The sequence below is a fragment of the Geotrypetes seraphini genome, chromosome 17 (assembly GCF_902459505.1).
Source record: "Geotrypetes seraphini chromosome 17, aGeoSer1.1, whole genome shotgun sequence".
NCBI lineage: Eukaryota > Metazoa > Chordata > Amphibia > Gymnophiona > Dermophiidae > Geotrypetes > Geotrypetes seraphini.
In genome coordinates this window covers 40,457,490-40,481,057 of record NC_047100.1, presented here as the reverse complement: position 1 = coordinate 40,481,057, position 23,568 = coordinate 40,457,490, and the positions used below count along the sequence as shown (strand labels likewise).

The 23,568-nt window shown below is 45.6% G+C and overlaps 1 protein-coding gene across 2 annotated transcripts in view; it reads left to right on the top strand.

Moving 5' to 3' along the window:
• BAP1 (BRCA1 associated protein 1) overlaps positions 1-23,355 on the top strand; it is a 108,690-nt gene extending 85,335 nt beyond the window's left edge. For both annotated transcript variants that reach the window (XM_033926343.1, XM_033926344.1), the window contains 5 exons: positions 1,903-2,369; positions 2,996-3,159; positions 3,249-3,341; positions 15,118-15,190; positions 20,618-23,355. In XM_033926343.1, coding sequence (XP_033782234.1) covers positions 1,903-2,369; positions 2,996-3,159; positions 3,249-3,341; positions 15,118-15,190; positions 20,618-20,751 — 931 coding nt within the window. In that variant the 3' untranslated portion in view covers positions 20,752-23,355. The remainder of the gene's footprint in view (positions 1-1,902; positions 2,370-2,995; positions 3,160-3,248; positions 3,342-15,117; positions 15,191-20,617) is intronic.
• Positions 23,356-23,568: the final 213 nt, after the last annotated feature.

Sequence of the window (23,568 nt, the reverse complement as noted above, 5' to 3'; positions counted from 1 at the left end):
GGTGTCAAACCCGGCGTGTCACATGCTGGATCCCTCCCCCCCCCTTTCCTCCAACTCCCCAACGTTTTTTTTAGAGGTGCCTCAGTGGTAAGCCTTCATCCTGATTGGTAAGGCATACTGTTTGGAGAGCCAAGTGGAGTCTGTTCTGTAAAAAAAAAAAAATTCCTGAGGTAGTGCTGGTCTGAAGGGTTGCTTTCCTTTTAAATATGCTATAAATTACTGTATTTTTCAGCTAACCAGCCCTTTTCTTTTAGCTAAGTCGCGTATGGAGCAATTGAGCACTTCTCAGGGAAAAAGGTGCACAATTTGGTCCAGACGCGAGGCACTCACAGTCTGCCTGAAAACAGCTGTTCAGGCCGGTGTGGTGGAGGAGCCTCATTGCCAGCGGGTGATGGCGTCCACGGCTCCCTGCTGCTAGCACCTTGCGAGCCAGCAGCGGTTTGCAGGGAACCCCGGTCTTCCCCACCGCCCACGGAGGGATTTCCTATCAGCTGTTTTCTTTCACAGCTGATGCCGGCTTTTGCCTGCTTTAGTGGCTGGGTCAGTTCAGGCTACCCAGCCGCTACAGGCCCTGGAGGGGTTGTTTTTGGTGGGAATCTCAGGTGACCTTCCCTCTTATTAGACAAACAGGGGCAGGTTTCTGCTGGGTCCCCTGCTGTGGCAGGGAGTCCCATTGGACCCCCGGGGGTTTTATCCCCTGATTTAATTTTTGCTTTGTATGGAGCCTATTTTCAGGCTGCTGGGGATCCTGCATGCGCCCGGGGGAGGGGGTTGGGGGGGTGTTCCCTCCGCAGACTACGGGTCCTAGCGAAGAAATTGGAAATTAGTCCAATAATATAGGAAGAATGGAAAGAAATATCTGTTTATTTCCTAATTCGGTTGTGCCTCTCTTTCTTTAGAGCTTATAGAGGAACTAGCTATTTATTTTTCCTTAAGGCACGTTTTGTATAAATGTGATTATTATTTGTTTGTAATAGCTATTTTCTGTTTCTTATGACATGTAATATGTTGCAAGTTCAATTAAAATTAAATAAGTAAATTAAAAAAAATTTACAAAGACTAGGGGACAGTCAAAGTTACAGGGAATACTTTTAAAACCAATAGGAGGAAATTTTTTTTCACTCAGAGAATAATTAAGCTCTGGAACGCGTTGGCAGATGTTGTGGTAAGAGTGGATAGCGTAGCTGGTTTTAAGAAAGGCTTGGACAAGTTCCTGGAGGAAAAGCCCATAGTCTGTTATTGAGAAAGACAAGGGGGACACCACTGCTTGCCCTGTATCGGTAGCATGGAATATTGCTACTTCTTGGGTTTTGGCCAGGTATTAGTGACCTGGATTGGCTACCGTTGAAATGGGCTACTGGGCTTGATGGACCATTGGTCTGACTCGGTAAGGCTGTTCTTATACAATACATAAATACATTTGATCTTAATAGTCAGAACTTTTCAATCTACCCATTAGTAGCCTGTCACATGGGACTTTCTTGCTGTCTCTGATTAGGTGGATTTGCAGCTGTTGTAGAAGAAGAAATGGAAAACAGGCCAGATCTATTGTTACGTGAAGGCACTAAGCGATTGAGTTCATGGCAGAGCCAAGATTGGAGCCTTGCAGACTAACCCTGGTGTGAACCACCAGATGGCTCTTTAGTTACAGATATTTATTTATTTAAAAATCTTACACTCCGCTATCTTCCAATTCTAGACGGCTTACAAATAAAACCAAATGTATTCACAAAACAGAATAAAATACACAGAAAAGGGCTAATCATCTTTATATATACAATGTTGTACTCAAGAAAACACCTGTTAGAAAAAAAATACGTTTTCAGCTTCTTCCTAAAAGTAAATTGAACACAGCTCAGAGAATAGCGGAGAATGATTTTGGTTATTTCATTCTTTTTGGAGGTATAAAAGAAAGAATCATGGGAAGGAGGTCACAGTGGCAGGAACTACCAGCACCGGCCAGCTCTCTGTTCTGCTGCCTAATACCATCAACGTCCTGGCTGAGAAACTCAAGGAGTCCCAGAAAGACCTGTCCATCCCACTCTCCATCAAAACCAGTGTGGGGGTTTCAGCGACCGCCAGCGCCCAATCCCAGCCATCCCCTACACCAAGCAACGAGAGCACCGATACAGCTTCGGAGATTGGCAGCGCCTTCAATTCGCCACTGCGCTCCCCCATTCGCTCGGCAAACCCTACCCGGCCGTCCAGTCCTGTTACTTCCCACATCTCCAAAGTGCTGTTTGGCGAGGAGGAGAGCTTACTGCGCGTGGACTGTATGCGCTACAACCGGGCAGTGAGGGATCTTGGACCCATCATCAGCACAGGCCTGCTGCACCTAACTGAGGAGGGGGTCCTGTGTCCCTTAACAGGTACCGGTATATGTGTGAGGGGCAGTAAGAATGAATATTGACGTGTTGAGCCTCTTGCACCCTCTGAAATGTTTTCCTGAGACAGAGGAAGAATTAAATAGGTATTAAGCCTCCTACCAATCGCAAGCATATGTGTAAAAATCTTTATTTAGGGGTTATCACACTTTAAAATAGCACAAGCAGGGCTCCTATGATGGTGTGCGGCTGAAAGCATTGCGTTTAAGCCACTGAATGGGTCTTTTTGACCCGTTCTATAAAGCTTAGCACCTCACATCGAGGGCCCTGCTTTCACTATTTATTTAACTGCCATTTCATTATTTTCTTTCTATTTAGTGCACTTAAATGTGTAGTGCCAGGAAATTTTCGCCCCTGTCCTGTTTTCCCTTATAGCAAAACAATTCTTGTGTCTTTTGAAGTACCATTGCGCTATAGTTGGGGTTACTCAGTTGATTTATTTAGGAGTAAGCATAGGGATACCTGTGACTGGGTAGGTATTGCACTTGGAACCATGTAGTAGATGTGATTGCTTGATGAAATACAGGCTTTTTGAGGCTTTTTGAGTGAGGTGATGCCATTTTTGATAAGTTTTTTTTTTGTTTTGTTTTGACCATTTTTGTTACATATAGACAGTGGGAAGAGCTCTTCCTCTTCAAAGCAGAATGAAGGTGCACAGTCTCCTGTCAAAATGGAAGAGGAAAAGGAAGCAGCTGAGCCTTGTCACAGCAAGGAGAAGAGTGGCCATGGTATCAGGCCTAAAGGACAGACTGGGGATGAGAAGTATTCTCCCAAGGTGACTTGTCAGATGAGAAGATTGTAGAATGGGGTCTGGGAAGGAGAGTGCATTGAGAACCTCATATTCTGTATCCTTATGCTTGGCAGGAACTCTTAGCTTTACTGAAGTGTGTAGAAGCTGAGATTTCTAACTACGAGGCCTGCTTGAAGGAGGAGGTGGAGAAGAGGAAGAAATTCAAGGTGGGATTGATTAGGGCTAGAAGAAATACATGACAGAAAAATCACTAAATTCTGTTTTCCCTTTTTACTTTCTGTGTATGTTTTCCTCAGCTGATACACTTTCCCCTTCCCCATTCGCGGTTTCCACACTCGCATATTTTATCACGCTCCCGCCTCCCTCCCGGCATCCCAGCCTTATCTGGTGGTCTAGCGGGCTTTCGGGGCAAGAGCGATCTTCCTACGCTCCTCCCCCTGTGGAGATCGCCAATAGGAAATGGCTGCCGTGAGCTCCCACCGTAGTCTCGAGAGACTACGGGAACTCACGGCAGTCTGGGAAGATCGCTCCTGCCCCGAAAGCCTGCTAGACCACCAGGTAAGGCCGGGATGCCGGGGGGGAAGGCGGGGGTGAGTCAGAGCCGGACGAGAAGATATTTGCTGTTTTTCTCCATTCGCGGTCCGGCTCTGCCCCTATCCCCCGCAAATACTGAGGGAGAAGTGTACAACATTTCCCCCCCACCTCCTGTAACCTATTGCAAAGCTTGTAAGAAACACGCCTTTAAGTATCTGTGCTGCTGTTCAAAGATAAGACCTCAGCAGGAATCTGAACACAACACAGAAGGGAGAGAGATGGTACCATCTCCCCAGTAACAAGCCACCTAAGTTCTTCATTGTATTGCTGCTGGTTTGGTTTATGCACTCAAATGCTTCTTATATGGGATGAAGTTTGGCAAGTTCTTCCGGAATTAATCCAGGTACCTCTCCTCCCTTGTAACCAAAAAAAAAACACCCCAAAACTGTTGTAACTTCACTGGAAATGTCCAGTTAGCTCTTTTGTAATCCGCCTTGAACTGCATGGTATAGGCGGAATAGAAGTCTCTAATGTAATGTAATACTGTACACCTCTCCATTTGGAAAACCCTAAATGTATGCTTATTTCCCAATCAAAAAAAAAAAAATCAGAGTTCCGTTTGGTTTCCTTTGCTTTTGTGTTAGCTGCTACTTTCTTTAATCCTGGATACAAATAGACAAGATCAGTGGCGTGAAACTCACAAGATTTGCTCATTGGGGTGTGAGGTATTTAGTTTTCTATTGAGAGACAAGGCAAAAATAAACAAAGCAAAACCCCTCTTTAATTGTGATTTTCTGGCAGATTCCAATAAATGAAATGCAGAACAAAAGAGTTATAAATCGAGAATGAAACATGAGCAACCCAAGACAGAATGGTGGAAGTCATTTTATTGTATAATTGATACTTACGTCTGCATCAGAGACATAAAACCAAATCTAAAATACTAATAAAAAGACATAGCTTGATATATAATACATTAAAATATACCATACTGTACATAAAGCATTTCAAAAAATCAATTACAATCAGTATATATAAAATCTGAATTGTCAGCGACCGAGTTCATATTCTTTAGCGTTCCTCCAGACCGGCACAGAAAGGATGGCTTTACGCTCCTCTAAATATACATATACTTTGTCCCGTTTAAGACCTCAGCGGTGCTAACTGTGAGAAATTTTCATTCACAGATTACAAGCACAAAGATCTTCATCGGTCATAATTTTTCATAGTTTTTTCTATATAAATAAATTTTTTGAAAAAATACTCATCTCTTTGTTAGAGAAGCATAGCAGGGGTTCTTCACCAACATAGGCTATGTTTCGCCCAGGGGGCTTTATCAAGGTATTTCCCCTTTAGTATGCCTGTTCCATGAGTGCTGCCGAAAAAGTTTTTTTCGGCAGCACTCATGGAAAAAACTTTTTCGGCAGTACTCATGGAACAGGCATACTAAAGGGGAAATACCTTGATAAAGCCCCCTGGGCGAAACATAGCCTATGTTGGTGAAGAACCCCTGCTATGCTTCTCTAACAAAGAGATGAGTATTTTTTCAAAAAATTTATTTATATAGAAAAAACTATGAAAAATTATGACCGATGAAGATCTTTGTGCTTGTAATCTGTGAATGAAAATTTCTCACAGTTAGCACCGCTGAGGTCTTAAACGGGACAAAGTATATGTATATCTAAGGTCTTTTGTTATTTTTGATCTATATTATCAACCTTAGTATAATAGATATTTACTGCCTTATAAAATTTTACGCTCCTCTGCCAGCAGGTGGAGACTGAGACATATTGACTTTTGGCAGTAGTACAGGTGAGCTGTGCAGTCCCATCTACAATCGGTCTGTTCTCAGTCTCCAGCAGATAGAGGTGGTAAGCCTGTGCAATCTTTCCTTTGGTTAGTTAGGGCCTGTTTGAATTTGATCAGTGATCTTTCTCTTGTCCCTTTTTGCTGTCTGGATAGAGCTTGGAGGACCCTTTAGGGTGGCCTGCCGACCTTCGGGGTACCACACTCGAAAGGGATGAGTCCCTCCCCCCATTTTCCCAAATTTTTTTTGTTTCTTGAGGAGCCTCAGCTGTACAACTGGCCACCTTTCTGGCACAGACTACGGTTTAGAGTGACAGTAGGGTCTGCTCTCTTGATCTTTACAACTGTGAGCTGTGAGAAAAAAAAAAGTACATAAATAGTGCCTGAGGCGGCCGTGTTTCTACAGCGATTTTATGTGTAGGTTTCCTGCACGTACATTATGAGCACTTTTTAAAAAGCTGAAAAAGCATGTCTTATGTGCGTGCCGAGTGGTGGATGCGGCCAGGGTGTGTGCTTCGGTGTTGGTTTCAGGTGCTGGCATGCAGGGCTCCTCTTTGCACATTCGCTGCTTGTCAGCAGGATGCAGCGGAGAAGCCCGGGCTTCCCCTGCTGCCTTCGCTGGGGTTTCCTCATCTGTCAGTGGTCAGGTTGATGAGGCTATTTTGACCACTGCAAGCGCTGGAGATTCCCTTTCCACTGTAGCGGCTTCATGCTGCTCAGATTTACAGGCAGGGGCTAGTCAGGCCTCGGTGCCACTTCTGATCTCAGGAGACTGGTTTTCAATGGGACTTCCTTTGTTTTGGTGGGAAGTTCCGCCATTTTGCCCGTGGCCTCAGACGACCTTCCTCTTGTTTTGGATGGAACATGTCCTAGCTGGTTTTTCTACTCCTGCAGTGAGTTCTGTGATGCCACCGGGGAATTTTTGCCCTGATTTTGTTTTAACATAAGAAAACCCAAATTATCCTAGAACAGCACTAATATAGTGGACAGAAAAGTTCTAGATGATACTAACTTGATGCAGAAAAATGTGTACTGCAACAATATATGTATGTAACACTAATATCAGTAATAATTTTTTAAAAAAATTTTTAATGAGAAGATCTCAGTGTGGATTGGTCAGTCAAATGAACGGAAACCGTTCAATCCTTCAATCCGTGCACGGGTAACAACCCAGCACACCATCATAGAATCTTACTCGTGTGTGGTGAATCAAAATAACATAAAGTTGCAGTAACACATTATCTGACAAGGTAGAATAACGGCACAGTCTATCCAAAAAGCAGTCAAAAGACTTAACTTAAGTAGACGGCCTGCAAAAGCAGGAACTCCCCAAACGAGTTTCACAAGGGGTCCAATTGCAGAAGCTGTACTCCAAGAAACATAGGGCTCCTTTTACTGAACTGCCATAGCGGTTTTAGCACGCGCTAAAGCCAGCATTGAGCTGGCGTTAGTTCTAGCCGCGTAGCGTGGCAATTCTGCGTGAGCCAAAAAACGCTATTGCAGCTTAGTTAAAAGGAGCCCATAGATGATTCAGCTGATTCAGTTTCTTAGTAGCATAGTAGATGATGGCAGATAAAGACCCGAATGGTCCATCCAGTCTGCCCAACCTGATTCGATTTAAATTTTAAAATTTTTTTCTTCTTAGCTATTTTTGGGCAAGAATCCAAAGCTCTACCCGGTACTGTGCTTGGGTTCCCACTGCCAAAATCTCCGTTAAAACCTACTCCAGCCCATCTCCACCCTCCCAGCCATTGAAGCCCTCCCCAGCCCATCCTCCCCCAAACGGCCATATACAGACACAGACTGTGCAAGTCTGCCCAGTACTGGCCTTAGTTTCGAAAGTAATCCTTCAGGAACCTGTCCTAAATGAACTTCCAAGAGAAAGTGCCCAGATTAGAAATGGCAGTTGGAGAGGCAAAGCCCAGTGAGTCCCATTTGAACAAGGGGCACTGTTATTTTGATTCACTACACACGAGTAAGATTGTATGATGGTGTGATGTGCTGGGTTGTTACCCGCGCACGGATTGAAGGATTGAACGGTTTCCGTTCATTTGACTGACTAATCCGCACTGAGATCTTCTCACTAAAAATTTTTTTTTAAATTATTATTACTGATATTAGTGTTACATACATATATTGTTCCAGTACACATTTTTCTGCATCAAGCTAGTATCTAGAACTTTTCTGTCCACTGATTTTGTTTTAGCCATATACAAAGATTATTTACAGGTGGCTGGGGGTTCTGCTTCTGTCCCAGGGGTCTCGGACTTTTGGGGTTCTTTGCCTTCCACGGCTGCTCCCGTTCTGTCTTTGGCAACGGCTATCCCTGTTCAGTCTCTCCAGTCATCGTCCAAGCAGCCGTGGGTGTCTTGGAACGATGAACTTTTTCTGGCTGATCTGGTTTTGCTGGATGATGATTTGAACTTTGGGCTGGACCTCCAAGATCTGCTAGGGGGAATGGAGGATTTGGATGGAGAATTTTTGGAGATGCTGGTTGGTGAGGTTGTACACATTTCTCACCAGGAAGAGCTGCAGGAGCTTGTTCTCCAGGTGTCTTTGGGTTTATGCTTTGAGGAGGAAGCTAAGAACCCCCTCTCGAGTTGTGGACCCTTTGCTTTGGGGGATACGTTTAGCACCCCGCTCTTTCCCTATCTATTGGGCTATTCGGGATGTGGTGCATACCAAGTGAAAGACACCGGATGCACCTTATCGCTGGCGCGATCCATGGCCAGGCCCTACCCCATTCCTGATGGGGAAAGGGATACTTTTAAGTTTCTTGTGGTTGATGCGGTGGTCTTGGCTATCGCGCATTGTCATATGGTACCAGTTGAGGGCGGTTTGGCTCTCAGAGGGACTGTAAGATTTTTGATGAGTTTTGATGTGGCTGCCTTGGTCTGTCCAGGTGGCGATTTCTGGTGGCTTGAGCTTGTTTCCGGTGGTTTAAGCGGGTCCTTGACCAGGAGTCTGCTGACTGGTCCTTAGTGGATCAGGAGATGGTGAAGATTGAGCTTGATGCTTTTTATCTCTCTGATGCCATGTATGATCTGTTGAGGGCGTTAGCCAAGTCAATGGCCCTCGGAGTAGTGACTCGCCATACCCTGTGGCTTCATGGTTATTCAGCGGATGTGGCCTCTAAGTCTAAGCTCAGTAAATTTCCCTTTCGGGGTTTCTTCCTCTTTGAGGAGGAATTGGATAAGCTGGTTCAGGCGTTGAGTGATTTGAAGGTGCCTTGGGTCCCAGAGGACTGACCTCACCAAGCACCACCCTTGGGCGTTTGTGGGATTTTCATAGGTACCACCCTGGACGGGGCTCTGCTCCTTTTTCTTCCAGGGGTTGCTTCTTTCAGGGCATGCAGTCTTTTGGGGGAGCTCGCTATGGGCGTCGGGACTCTGCCAGTGGCTCATCCTCACCTGTCTGGCCCAATGACTCGCTGCGGGTCCTTCCCCCTGTTCTGGTGGGAGTCCGGTTGCAGGAGTTTTATTGGGGGTGGGCTGAGATCACAACAGATCAGTGGGTCCTAGAAGTGATTCAGGACGGCTATGCTTTAGAGTTTTCCTGACCTTTACCAGATTGCTTCCTCTCCTTGTCAGGCAACTTGGAAGAAAGAGGGCTCTTCGTCAGATGCTGCTCAGGTTGTTAAACCTCAAGGCAGTGGTTCCAATAGCGCCGCAGGACATTCGCACCGGCAGGTATTCCATTTACTTTGTAGTTCCCAAGAAAGAGAGGTCTTTTTGGCTCATTTTGAATCTGAAAGGTGTCAACAGGTCATTCTGGGTTTAATCTTTTCGCAAGGAAACCCTGAAATCTGTAATTCTGGCTGTCCAGCCTAGGGAATTTCTGACTTCTGTCAACCTGACGGAGGCCTATCTGCATGTGCCAATTCGGGCCTTCCATCAGCGATTCGTTTGCTTTGCAATTTTGGGAAAGCATCAGTTTTGTGTGCTTTCCTTTGGTTTGGCTACTGCTCCGCATACTTTCACCAAAATTGTGACGGCGGCGGCCTTGCTCAAGGAGGGCATTCTGATTCATCCCTGTCTGGACAATTGGTTGATTCGAGCTAAGTCGAAGAGAGCTCCCGGGTCACGACTCTGAGTAATGAAGTTTCTGCAGTCACTAGGCTAAGTGGTCAATCTGTCGAAAAGCTGGTTGATTCCGTCTCAGTGCTTGGAGTGTCTCGGAGTTCTCTTTGACACCAGCTTGGGGAGAGTCTGCCTTCCCAAGGCCCAGGTGTTGAAATTGCATTCGCAGATTCATTCCCTGATGGATTGTCATTGCCCTCGGCCGCAGGTTTTTCTATAGGTCTTGGAGTCGATGGTGGTCTCCCTGGAAGTAGTCCGGTGGGCTTGGGCTCGCATGCTTCCTCTTCAGTATGCACTTCTTTGATGGTTGTCACCAGTTTCATGAACTGAACTGTCCTGTCCCTCTTCGGGGGTTAGTTCGTTGCAGTCTTCCAATCTGGCTCACGGGGTGAGTCTGGATCAGTCCCAGTGGACAGTGCTTCTCATGGATGCCAGTCTCCTTGGGTGAGGAGCTCAATGTCTCGGTCGCTCGGCTTAGGACATCTGGTCACCGGTGGAAGCATCCTGGTCGATCAGTGTTCTGTAGACCAGAGCCATTCAGTTGGCCTTGGTAGCTTTCCAGTCTTTGCTAGGGGGCAAGTCAATGTGGGTTCTCCCAGACAGTGCCACGACTGTGGCTTATGGCAGTCGTCGGGGAGAAAACCATCTTGTAGTGCAGGAAACAACTCTTCTCAAGGAATGGGAAGAGGCTCATCTTCTGGACATCTCGGCTTCCCACATAGCGAGAGTGGACAACCTCCAGGCTTACTTTCTCAGTCATTATGTGTTAGATCCCGGTGAGTAGTGTCTCAGGCTTGAAGCCTTCGAGTTAATTGATCAGACCTAGTGCCAGCCAGTCATGGACCTGATGGCCACGAGTGTCAACACCAGAGTGCCAAGGTTCTTCAGTTGGCACAAGGATTACCAGGCCGAGGGACTGGATGCTCTGATGCAGGCTTGGCCAATGGACGGCCTGCTGTATGTCTTTCCTCCATGGCCACTTGTGGGCAGAGTTGTTCTTTGTATTGCTCGACATGCAGGCCGTGTGATCCTGGTCACTCCGGACTGGCCCAGGTGCCCTTGGTACGTTGATCTGGTTCATCTTCTCATGGCAGATCCTCTTCCTCTGCCCCTCTTGCCCGACACAGTTCTGCTTGGGGACTTCAACATGCCCGATGCAGATTGGAACACACTCTCTGCGACTACCTGTGGCAGCAGAAGAATATTAACCTCCATAAAGGGTACACGACTCAAACAAATGGTACTGGAGCCCACTAGAAACCAGGCAATACTGGACCTGGTACTCACCAATGGAGACAGCGTCACAGAAGTATCGGTAGGCGATACGCTGGCCTCTAGCGACCATAACATGATATGGCTTAACCTCAAGTGGGGTTTCTCTAGATCAAATACAGTGACGAGAGTCCTCAACTTTAGAGGCACAGACTTCGAACGCATGGGAGATTTTGTCCATGAAAGCTGCAAAACCAAGCACAAACTGACAATGTGGAAAATATGTGGTCGACTCTGAAATCCACCTTGCATGAAGCAACAAATCGCTACGCAAAAACGGTCAGCAAAAGTCGGAGAAACAAAAGACCCCAGTGGTTCAATACTGAAATTTCGGACCTCATTAAGGAGAAGAAAAAAGCATTTATTGCCTACAAACATTTAGGAAAGCAGGAGGTAAAAGAAGACTATCAGGACAGGTCTAAAGCTGTCAAGAAGGCAGTCAGAGAGGCCAAGCTCCGAATAGAGGAGAATCTAGCAAGGAACATTAAGAAAGGGGATAAATCCGTCTTTAGGTATATTAGTGACAGGAAACGAAACAAAGATGGGATAGAACGATTCAGGAAATCGGACGGGAATTATGCAGAATCAGATTCCACTAAGGCAGAACTACTAAATGAATACTTCTGCTCGGTTTTCACCTGTGAGGAGCCGGGATCCGGTCCACTTTTATGGACAAGGGAATGCCAGAAAGACCCGTTTCAAGACTTCAAGTTTACTCCCAGTAGCGTCTACTGCGAACTTTCAAGACTCAAAGTAAACAAAGCCATGGGACCAGACAACCTACACCCCAGGGTGCTCAGAGAGCTGAGGGAAGTCCTGGCGGAACCATTATCTGTGCTCTTCAATCTCTCCCTAAGCACGGGAAGAGTTCCCTTGGACTGGAAAACAGCTAACGTTATTCCACTCCACAAAAAGGGCTGCAGGACAGAGACAGCGAATTACAGACCGGTAAGTCTCACATCCATAGTATGCAAACTCATGGAAACACTGATCAAACAGAAACTTGATACAATCCTGGATGAAGAAGATCTACGTGATCCCCATCAACATGGATTTACCAAAGGCAGGTCCTGCCAATCAAATCTGATTAGCTTCTTCGATTGGGTAACAAGACAACTGGATGCCGGGGAGTCCCTGGACGTAGTGTATTTGGACTTTAGCAAAGCTTTTGACAGCGTCCCACACCGTAGGTTATTGAACAAGTTGAAATCGCTGGGATTAGGGGAAACACTAGCTGCATGGGTTAAGGATTGGCTGAGCGGTAGACTTCAGAGAGTGATGGTAAATGGTACCCCATCCAAAACATCGAATGTGACCAGTGGAGTACCACAGGGCTCGGTCTTGGGTCCAATCCTATTCAACATATTCATAAGTGATATGACCCAAGGGATCAGAGGAAAAATATCATTGTTCGCCGACGACGCCAAACTGTGCAACATAGTAGGTAAAAGCACTATGCCTGACAATATGACACAGGACCTACTACTATTAGAACAATGGTCATCGACTTGGCAGCTTAACTTCAATGCTAAAAAATGCAAAGTGATGCACCTGGGTAAAAGAAATCTGTGCAGGACTTACACGTTAAATGGTGAGACCTTAGTTAGGACCACGGAAGAACGGGATTTAGGAGTAATCATTAGTGAAGACATGAAAACTGCCAATCAGGTGGAAAAGGCTTCCTCTAAGGCAAGGCAAATGATGGGTTGTATCCGTAGAGGTTTTATCAGCAGGATGCCAGAGGTCATAATGCCACTGTACAGATCCATGGTGAGACCACATTTGGAATATTGTGTTCAATTCTGGAGACCACATTACCGGAAAGATGTGCTGAGAATGGAGTCAGTTCAGCGGATGGCCACCAGGATGGTCTCGGGGCTCAAAGATCTTCCGTATGAAGTAAGGCTGAATAAATTGCAGCTGTACTCACTTGAAGAACGAAGAGAGAGAGGGGACATGATCGAGACATTTAAATATATCACGGGTCGTATCGAGGTGGAAGAGGATATCTTCCGTCTTATAGGACCTTCTTCCACCAGAGGGCATCCGCTGAAAATCAGGGGAGGGAAATTTCATGGAGACTCCAGAAAGTATTTCTTCACTGAGAGGGTGGTCGATCATTGGAATGAACTCCCACGGCAGGTGATTGAGGCCAACAGCGTGGCAGATTTCAAAAATAAATGGGACATTCATGTGGGATCTCTAATGAGGTGAGGGCAGGGGGTGGTGAGCAAAATCAAACAGAAGGGTCAATGGAGTGGGCAGACTTGATGGGCTTTGGCCCTTTTCTGCCGTCATTTTTCTATGTTTCTATGTTTCTATGACCTTCAGACTCGGGGTCCCATTCCCATGTTCGATCCTGAGTCCCTTTAGTCTTATGGCTTGGCTCTTGAAAGGGACCACCTGTGTAAAAAAGGATATTCTGATAAGGTGATCTCTACCCTCTTGGGCTCTTGGAGACTTTCCACCTCTCGGGCCTATGTGCGCATTTGTCGTCTCTTTGAGGAGTGGTGTTCCGCTCGTGACGTGGTTTCTCTTTGCTCGTCTTTGCCTCACATCTTGGAGTTTTTGCCTAAAGTGGGGTCTTGCCTATTCCTCCCTAAGGGTTCAGGTTGTGGTCTTGTTGTCTTTTCACGGTCAGTTGCGCAATCAGCGTTTGCCCTCTTCACCAGATGTGATTCATTTTTTGAGAGCGACGAAATTGCTCCAGCCTCCAGTTCACATTTTTTGCGTCTGTATTTACCGAAGAGGATATACACAACATACCGGAAGCTGACAGGCTATACGCAGGAAACAAAGAGGGCACTTTCTAAAGTTAAAAGGGGATAGATTCCGTACAAACGTAAGGAAGTTCTTCTTCACCCAGAGTGGTGGAAAACTGCAATTCTCTTCCGGAGGCTGTTATAGGGGAAAACACCCTCCAGGGATTCAAGACAAAGTTAGACAAGTTCCTCTGAACCAGTACGTACGCAGGTAAGGCTAGTCTGTTAGGGCAATGGTCCGCCGCGGGAGTGGACTGCTGGGCACGATGGACCACTGGTCTGCTCCAGCAGCGGCAATTCTTATGTTCATCCTTTGGTTCCAGCCTGGGACCTCAGTCTGGTTCTTTCATTGCTCGTTCATCCTCTTGAGCCTCTCGGCTCCTGCACATTTAAGGACCTTACTCTCAAGGCTGTGTTCCTGGTGGTCATTACTTCCGCAAGAAGTGTTTCTGAACTGTAGACCTCCCTTTCTGTAGTTCTCTAGGGAGTGGGTCGTGCTGCGGCTGGTTCTGTGTTTTCTTCCTAAGGTCGTTTCTCCTTATCATGTTAGCCAGACGGTTTCCCTTCCAGTCTTGGGTAGTCGGGAGGGTTCTTTCGAGCATCAGTCGGATGTTTTTTTGTCCATCTAGCAGGCCCTCATAAGAGGGACGGTGCTGATAAAGCTACGATTGCACGCTGGATCAAGGAGGCTATTGCGTCGGCGTACCTTCTAATTTTCTTTCTTTAAGTCCTTCCAGACCGGCACAGAACCCGCCCTGTCGTTTGACTTGGTTTTTCTTGAAAAGTCAGTTGTTCTGTGGTATCTTTTCTTGGTTTGGGGGAGTTTAATAGGAGCAGCGGTGTTTGGTTCATCTGGTTTAACTGTGGGGACACTTTGAAGGTTTTTTGCTCTAGTCAGTATCCAACAGTGTCTCAGTGTTCAATCCGGACAACTAATTTTGTCTTCTCCATATGAGAGTGGAGTTGTGTTTATAGTTCATTGTTTTTAAGTTCTTAGTTCCTGCTTGGCTGTTCATCAAACTGATTGTAGATGGGACTGCACAGCCCACTTGTACCACTGCCAAAAGTCTGGAGGGGCTAAAAGAAAGAAAATTAGCAGATAAGAAACTAATTTCTCCTTAATACGCAATGAACTTAGCATATCTTAGTAAAAGGACCTTTAGTGATTAGCATGTGCTAAATACTTTTCAGCCCATGCTTTGAGTTGCTCCTGTTTTGTTCTTGGTTTTCATCTCTCTTTTTTTTTATTGTACCTTTATAATTATCTGAGCAAAGCTGCAGTTTTAGTAAATTTTCGTGGTGGTTATTGTGCTTCTTTCTGGTTCTGAACATTTCTGGTTCAGGTCTTTCCATTGAGAAGCACAAGGTTTGTAAACTTAAAACATTGTAAGTGTCCATGCTGCTTCATGAATAATAAGATTCATTATTGACACAGAAGCTGAATATTGAAAGGGCTTAGAGCTGAGCTGCTGTCTCCTCTAATGATCTCCTATAATCACTTGATATACTCAACTTTCTCTGTCCTGCAGGTCGATGATCAGAGAAGAACCCACAACTATGATGAGTTTATCTGCGCCTTTATCTCCATGTTGGCCCAGGAGGGTGAGCTGACTGCATTGCAGGGGGCTAGGGCTTCCAGATAATATTCTTGTGTCATTTTATTTATTTATCAAAAGTCTGGCAATCAAAGGAGAAAAAGAAATGGGATGGGACAACGGACTCTCCACCAAACAAACGAAGCCAGCACACAAACTTCCACTGCCTGCCACCACCACCCTCCTCCATGCACGCCCCCCTCTCTGACATTGTACTTGCTATTAGTATTAGAAACCCGCTGCCACCATCGATGCTGTATTCTGATCTGGTGCAGAGCTTTGAGCATCTGTGTATGCTCAAGGCCTGCCTGCTCCCGCTTTCCCTGAGAATCTTGGAGGGGATGGGAGCTGGCAGGCGTTGAACATGCGCAGATGCTCAAGGCTCCTCACCGGATCAGAATACAGCATTGGTTGTTAATTCAATTGGGTTAGCTAAGAAATGTGTTGTTAGAAATAATTTTTTCAAATCTGGTTTTCCTTTTCCAATTTGTCCAGAATGTTTGGCTAGTTTTGTTTGGGCTTTGTATTGGTTGATCATTTTTCTCCATGAGCTGTTGTTTATGAATCTATCTTCCACAGGGGCATGAAGCGAAGATAACAAATTTAAACCCGCTGCCACATATTTTACCCCGCTGCTGCATATTTTTAAACCGCCCCACCGCATATTTTAAAAAAACAAAGCAAAAACCCACCGCTGCTGCATCTTTAATCCCATCCACCCGCTCGATGCCTCGTACCTGGTAGTCTAGCGAATTTCCCAGCCAGAAGCGCAGAGATCAGGAGCAAGTCCTCCGTGCTCCTGCCTGGGCCTGCGCCAATCTCTGAATGGCTGAAGTCAGCTCTTGCGGCACTCGCGAGAACTGACTGCAGCTATTCTGGCCTGTGTGCTGCTGGCTGGGAAAGATGAGAGCCATCTAAGGAGGGAGGAATTAAAAAAGGTACCGAGGAGATGTGATTAAAGGGGGGGGATGATTAAAAAAGGTACTGAGGGGATATGGGGGATGATTTAAGGTACTGGGAGGCATGTGGGAGTATGGAGGATGATTTAAGATACTGGAGGCACGTGGGGGGGGGGTTGGGATGATGTAAGGTAATGGGGGGCACGTGGGGGGATGGGGATGATTTAAGGTACTGGGGACACATGGTTGTATGGGGGGATGATTTATGGTATTGGGGGTGCACGTGGTTGTATGTGGAATGATGTAAGGTACTGGGGGGGGGGCATGTGAGGGTATGGGGGTATGATATAAGGTACTGGGGGGCATGTGGTTGTATAGGGGATGATTTAAGGTACTAGAACAAAATCTTTTCCAGAGAAAGGAAAATGGTAAAACCAGAGGACATAATTTGAGGTTGAGGGGTGGTAGATTCAGGGGCAATGTTAGGAAATTCTACTTTACGGAGAGGGTGGTGGATGCCTGGAATGCGCTCCCGAGAGAGGTGGTGGAGAGGAAAACTGTGACTGAGTTCAAAGAAGCGTGGGATGAACACAAAGGATCTAGAATCAGAAAATAATATTAAATATTGAACTAAGGCCGGTACTGGGCAGACTTGCACGGTCTGTGTCTGTATATGGCCGTTTGGTGGAGGATGGGCTGGGGAGGGTGTAGATGGGCTGGAGTAGGTTTTAACGGAGATTTCGGCAGTAGGAACCCAAGCACAGTACCGGGTAGAGCTTTGGATTCTTGCCCAGAAATAGCTAAGAAGAAAAAAATTAAAAAATTTAAATTGAATCAGGTTGGGCAGACTGGATGGATCATCTGCTGTCATCTACTATGTTACTATGTTCTTCCTCTCTCTCTCTGAAATCCCACATGTCTATCCCACACTTTCTTGAATTCAGACACAGTGTAGAATAACTTATAAGATTCATGGCTCCACATCATTCTTTTCTTGGTTGGGATGAGAACATTTCAGCAGCCCCTCGTAATGCCCCATTCCACTAATGCCTAAGAGCCAACCTCTTCGGCGATGTCATAATGGCTTGATTTCCCTATTCTTAGAAACATGATGGCAGATAAAAGCCAAATGGCCCTTCCGCAGTAATCATTATCTCTTCCTCTCGCTAAGAGATCCCACGCTTTCTTGAATTCATACAGAGTCTCTGTTTCCACCACCTCTTCTAGGAAATTGTTCCACGCATCTACCACCCTTTCTGTAAAAAAGTATTTCCTTAGATTACTCCGGAACCTATCACCTCTTAATGTCATCCTATGCCCTCTCATTGCAAAGTTTCCTTTCAAATGAAAGAGACTCGACTCATGCACATTTACATTATGTAGGTATTTCATCATCTCTATTATATCTTCTCTCTCCCGCCTTTCCACCAAAGTGTACAGATTGAGATCTTAAAGTCTGTCCCCATACACCTTATGTCGAAGACTATGCACCATTTTAGTAGCCTTCTTCTGGACCGACTCCATCCTTTTTATATCCATACAGAAACCTCCTTATAAAATTATTCTTTCTGTATCGCTTGATAGACCAGTATAGTTCCTTACGGATGGGTATTATACCTCACTGCTACCAGCAGGTGGAGACTGAGATCAAACTTGTATATAATCCAATCTTCCTCAGTCTCCGGTAGCAGGTGGTAGGCTAATTTCAGCTCCCCTATTAGCCCTGTTGGAACTTTGTTTTTGGACTCCTTGTTCCCCTTTTGTGCCGGATAGAGCTTTGGCAAGTCCTGTTTGGGGATCTGTCTGACTTCGTGGGTGTTAAACCTGGTGGGTCTCGTGCTGGATCCCTCCCCCCACTTTTCTTCACCTCTCCATATTTTTCTAGGGCCTGGCCTCCTGGTTGGTCAGCCTTCCAGCTTGAGAGCCATGGAGTCTGTTCTGTAAGTAAAAAAACAAAAAAATCCTGAGGTGTGCCAGTCTAAAGGGCTCATTTTCCTTTATAACTGCCTGTTTTTCTGTTTTTTTTCATCTAACCGGCACTTTCTTTCTTTACTCGAGGCCGGCCTCTGCAAGCGTTGTGCAGGCCGGAACGGTGGGGAATCCTCGTCGGCAGTGGATGCCGGTGGCCAGAGCACTCTGCCGAAGGTACCTCGCGAGTCGGATTAGGATCGCAGGGAAGCCCTGGCTTCCCTCGACGCCCATGCGGAGGGTTTCCCAGCCGCTGACTATCAGGGAGAAAAGGATTCCCTATTACCGCCGGAATGGCTGGGGATTCCCTTTTCGCATTAGTCGGTTCCTCGGCCTCAGCGTCGGGAAAGTCCCAGGCTTTTCAGATTTTGGCGGTTTTGGGTCCAATTTTGGCGGGAACCTGCTCCTTCATCTCAGTTACCTCAGGTGACCTTCCCCCCTGTTCTGGAAATACAGGGACAAGGTTTGGCAGGATCCCCTGCTGTGGTAGGGAGTCCCTTGGGGCTGTTGGGGTTTTTTCCCCCTGAAATTTTATTGGCACTTTGTAAAGCTTATGTGCTGGCAGCAGGAGCTTCCATGTCCCCTCCGGGGGTCTCGGGGTTTTTTTTTTTTTCCTTGACACAGCGGCGGTTTTGCCCCCCTCTACTCTTCTCATCCAAACGCCCCAAGAGGGTCTCTTGGGATGAGGATTTTTTCCCAGAGGAGCAGGATGTCATTGAGGAAGACCTGTTCCCATGGGGAGAATTCCAGAATCCTCTTGGGAAGTCGGATTCCACCAGCGAGGGGTTCGAGCACCCCCCTGCTGGCGAAGATGCATCTGTGGTCTGCATTTTTCAGCGGAAAGAGCTTTATGAGTTAATTATGCAGATCTCCTCGGTTTTGCACTTCGAGGACCCCGTTTCGGAGCCCCCGCCTTTGGTGGACCCCTTGCTTAAGGGGATTCGCTCCGCTTCCCGCTCTTTTCCTATGCATCAGGATATTTGGGATGTTATGCTAGCTCAGTGGCAGGTGCCAGAAGCCCCTTTTCGTTTTGCGCGCTCCATGGCCCGCCTGTATCCCATTCCTGAAGGGCCATTTCTAAGAGGCACACTGTGCCTGTTGAGGGCAGTGGAAGGACCCGGAGTCCTTAAACAGAGTTTTGATGTGACGGCTCTGTCGGTCCAGGTGGCGATGTGTGGCGGGCTAGTGGCTCGGGTGTGTTTTCGTTGGGCCCAGCATGTTCTTGACAGAAGGTAGATAGATTGTGAGCTCTCTGGGACAGGTAGGGAAAAATACTTGAGTACCTGATTATTAGGTTTTTATATCTAAGCGGTTTTACAAACTTGAAACTTGAGAAATTAGGGTCTTACCTGCTAATTTTCTTTCTGTTAGCTTGTAGACCGGTATAGTTCCCCATTCTAATCTGTTTTTGTGCGGTGATTGCGGGTTTTTGCTCGCTTGTGGATTTTGAAAATTTTCTGCGGATCCTAGTATTTTTCTAGGGCTTAGCTGGTGAGCTGTGGGGATGTTTTCTGTACCAGGTTTATGTTCTACACGTGTTCCAACAGTGGTTTATAAGTATTTGTTGGTTTTCTTCACTCCTGTTTGGAGTTTGTTATACTGTTTTCAGTTAAAAATTTTCCTAGGTTCTGCTTGGCTATTCGGCAGACTGGATTAGTACAGGGGATAGATACTATGCTGATATAAAAGTTTGATCTCAGTCTCCACCTGCCGGTAGCAGTGAGGTATAATACCCATCCGTAAGGAACTATACCGGTCTACAAGCTAACAGAAAGAAAATGAGCAGGTAAGAACCTATTTTCTAAGTAGGTGCTATGTTGTATGAACAGCTGCTTTATTCATGAAGTCTTTATAGACCACTTTATAAGGCTTTGGCTGACGTATTCTGGGACAGTTTTATAAGTGTGTACTTGAGTAAGTAAATATTATTCTACAGTAATAATTTTAAAGCTGTGTTTACTCAGGTTCCCTATGTCCAATATTACATTTTGTTATAGATGACAGATGATGAGGAAGTTGTGGCTTAGCGGTTAGAGCTACAGCCTCGGCACTCTGTGTTTGTCGGTTCAAATGCCACCCTGGGCAAGTCACTCAATCCTCCATTGACCCAGTTACGTTAGATAAGATTGTGAGCCCACCAAGACACAGGAAATGCTTGAGTACCTGATTGTAAACCGTTTAGATAACTTTGATAGGTGGTATATAAATACCTCAAACAAACAAACAAATAAATTCAGTATAACATATATGCAATATTAGGGAAAATCAGGAAGGGGGTGAAAACCTTTCTAAATCACTGGTTAAAATTACTCCATAAAGCTTTTCATATTCAAACTGTATGGAAAAGGGAAGTAAACTTTAAAATTTCCTCTTCAGTTTTTAATTTGCAGGCAGCATATTCCGATTATAATTATTGTATCTTATTACTAGAACTCATGCGATAACTGTAATCGTTCATAATAGCAGAACTGGCTGTGGGCTAAATGTCTGAGAGATGATAAACTGAAAGGCAGATGAGAGAGACATTACTTCTGTCCTAATACCTTCTGTCTCTTCTCACCTTTCAGGAATGCTAGCAAGCCTGGTTGAACAGAACATTTCGGTACGAAGGCGGCAAGGGGTCAGTATTGGCCGCCTTCACAAGCAAAGGAAACCAGACCGTCGGAAGCGCTCTCGTCCGTACAAAGCTAAACGCCAATAAATGACGGTATCGAGCATGATCATAACCCGATACAGAGGAGATGCCGCATTGGGTTTTCTTGGCCAGTATTCAGAGAGTCTGCGTTGTCTCTGTACATGTTGGACACTAGATATGGAGGATTCCTGCTTCTATCAGGAGTGGCAACATCTTCAGACTAAAGGTCAAACATTGCAACAAAGACAGCTACAGGGGGCAGCTGTAATCCTTGAAGCTAAGTGTTCCAAATTTAACAGCATTCTGCTGTATTTTTAACTATTGGAAAATGGAATCCATAAACCGCTGACTCTGGTGTAAGGCACAATGACTATATCTATTCAAGCAGCCAGTTATCTGTCCCGAGAGAGAAGTCTGAAAATGGTCAGTGAGAGGTGCAGCCAGTACTAAATCTTTTGCTATGATGAAATGTCAACATTTCCAGAAACAGCAGATGGCGAGTTAAACCTAAACCTGAATTTTTTCCAGGTTATCCGTGCATGTAACGTTGCCATTTTGATAGTCAGCTGGTGTTTTTGTCTTGCACACTGGTGATCAAAAGGCTCTATTTTCTGTGCATCTGCGCCCCAGTTTCTAAGTATCGAGTAATTTTTCTTATCTGGGCCAAAAGCCAAAATGCAGGTAATGGAGCTGCCTATTTGTACTGACATTGGTATGCTCATGTCCTTGTGAAGAGGAAAGGAAGAGCACTCTGCAGCTGGGATCATGGTGAGAACACGGGGATCCCAGTTCATACAGCACATCTTCGCTTCTTGCCTGTGACTGCAGAATTTTGGGGATGCTCCAGACTTTTATGGCCTAGCTTTCTCTGCTAACCTCAGTGTTCCTCGGCCCTTCTCATTCCCAGAGATAAATGGGAAGCTGCTAACACGATAGAAAGAAAAATGGTTTGGTGGGATGCATGCCCCAGACGCTCCTGACGAGCAGCATTTCCTCTGAATTAATGTGTTGGGGGGGGAGTGTTTAAGTGGGGAGTTTATCACATGCTTTTTGTTTGTTTTTGTAGTTTCCAGTTGGCATTGTTTTGAGTAGGTTTCCTACCCCATGCTCCTGGTGGGGTTCCTGTCTTTGACAGTCCTTGGTGGTGGTTGAGCAGGGCAGTTGCCTGACTAACAGAGCTCCTGTTCCCTGCCTTCATTTCTGCTTTCCCTCGCTCCTAATCTTAAGAACATAAGAAGTTGCCTCCGCTGGGGCAGACCAGAGGTCCATCTTGCCCAGCGGTCTGCCCATCAGGCCTAATTGCCTGAACAGTGCCCCTGACTAACTTTGTAACTGCCTCTAATCCTATCCCTATAATCTACCTCTACTCCTATCTATACCCCTCAATCCCTTTGTCCTCCAGGTACCTATCCAAACCTTCTTTGAAGCCCTGTAGCGTGCTCCTGCTTATCACATCCTCCGGCAGCGCGTTCCATGTATCCACCACCCTCTGGGTGAAAAAGAACTTCCTGGTGTTTGTTCTAAACCTTCCCCCTTTCAATTTCTCTGAGTGTCCCCTTGTACTTGTGGTTCCCCATAATTTAAAAAGTGGAAGAAGTTTCTAGGGAGTCAGTTCTATGTTTTGCTGTGACAGAAGTAAGTGGGGACTAACTGCTGTGTGTTCATAAGCCTTGCCTGCTTCTTAAAAATAACTCTCTTTCCAATCAGGATGCCTTGTTTGAGGGAAGGCAAAACTTTGAGCCTGACCCCTATCTTCTGAATTTAGTTTTGCATGATTGCTACAACTGCCAAGGCCAGGACCAACTGCTGGTTATCATCTCGTCCTGTACCTATTGAATAGACTGGTCTGGTTTCTGATTTTGCTTTGTTGTGTGCACAAATTTGAAGTGATAACTTTCTGAGGATATCAACAGCAGAATTAAAACTACTTATCTGGGCATGCAATGGGGCATAAACGAGACCAAATCAGGCCTGTTCCTAGGCTGAAATGTGAACAGCACAAAGGCTTGGGGGGAGCAGATGGGATGGATAGAGAAAAAATGTTGAAGGAATGTAGACGAGCAAGCCGAGCCCTTGGCACTAAACCCTCATTAGACCTTTTGTTATTATTTGAGTGGGCTTCAGGTCCCTGGTTGGCATTGCTCATAATAAGCAAGACAACTCTGGAGTGCCTTTAGAGCAGTGCATTTTCTCTTCATTCACTGGTACTTTATTTGCTCGCTCTGAACATGAAAATCTTAAAGCTTGATGCATCTGCTTAAAAACCAATAGAACAAGAGACAGTGTGGGCGTGTATACTGATATCAGCAGTGTAATGCCTTTTTCTTATAAGGCAATTATTACACACTTTCATTTTTTTTAAGAATGTTACTGTAAATGAACTGTGCAATCACCACAGCTGGCTGTAATTTTGGGATCATTGTCTGTTTTGAAAATGTCTTTTGTAACCACGATTCCTTTATGAAAACTGGCCTTATAATATCATTTCATTTGTGTGTGTCCTTCACTCCCAGTGACACTTGAACTGTCAGATTTCATTCAGATTTTACCACAGATAAACAAATAGTGATCTCGGTTTATACTTTTCACGTATCTTTGAAACCCTCAATACTTGAAAAGGCTTGTTCTTTCCTATTAGCTGTCATTCAATAAAAACATTCCCTGCCCGCACGGTTGCATTCTTGAAGCTGTGTAGACCAGTCTTTTCTGACATGATGCGTGACTTCAGTGGTTAGCTCAGAGCCAGGCAAGATGCTTCTCAGTGGGGTGCAGTCACCGACAGACACCACTTGGATCGTAGCATATCTGTACGCATAGGGAAATAACCATGCTTGCACATGCTGACCAGACAGGAAAGCAGCGAGGTGGGTAAGTAAATAATCC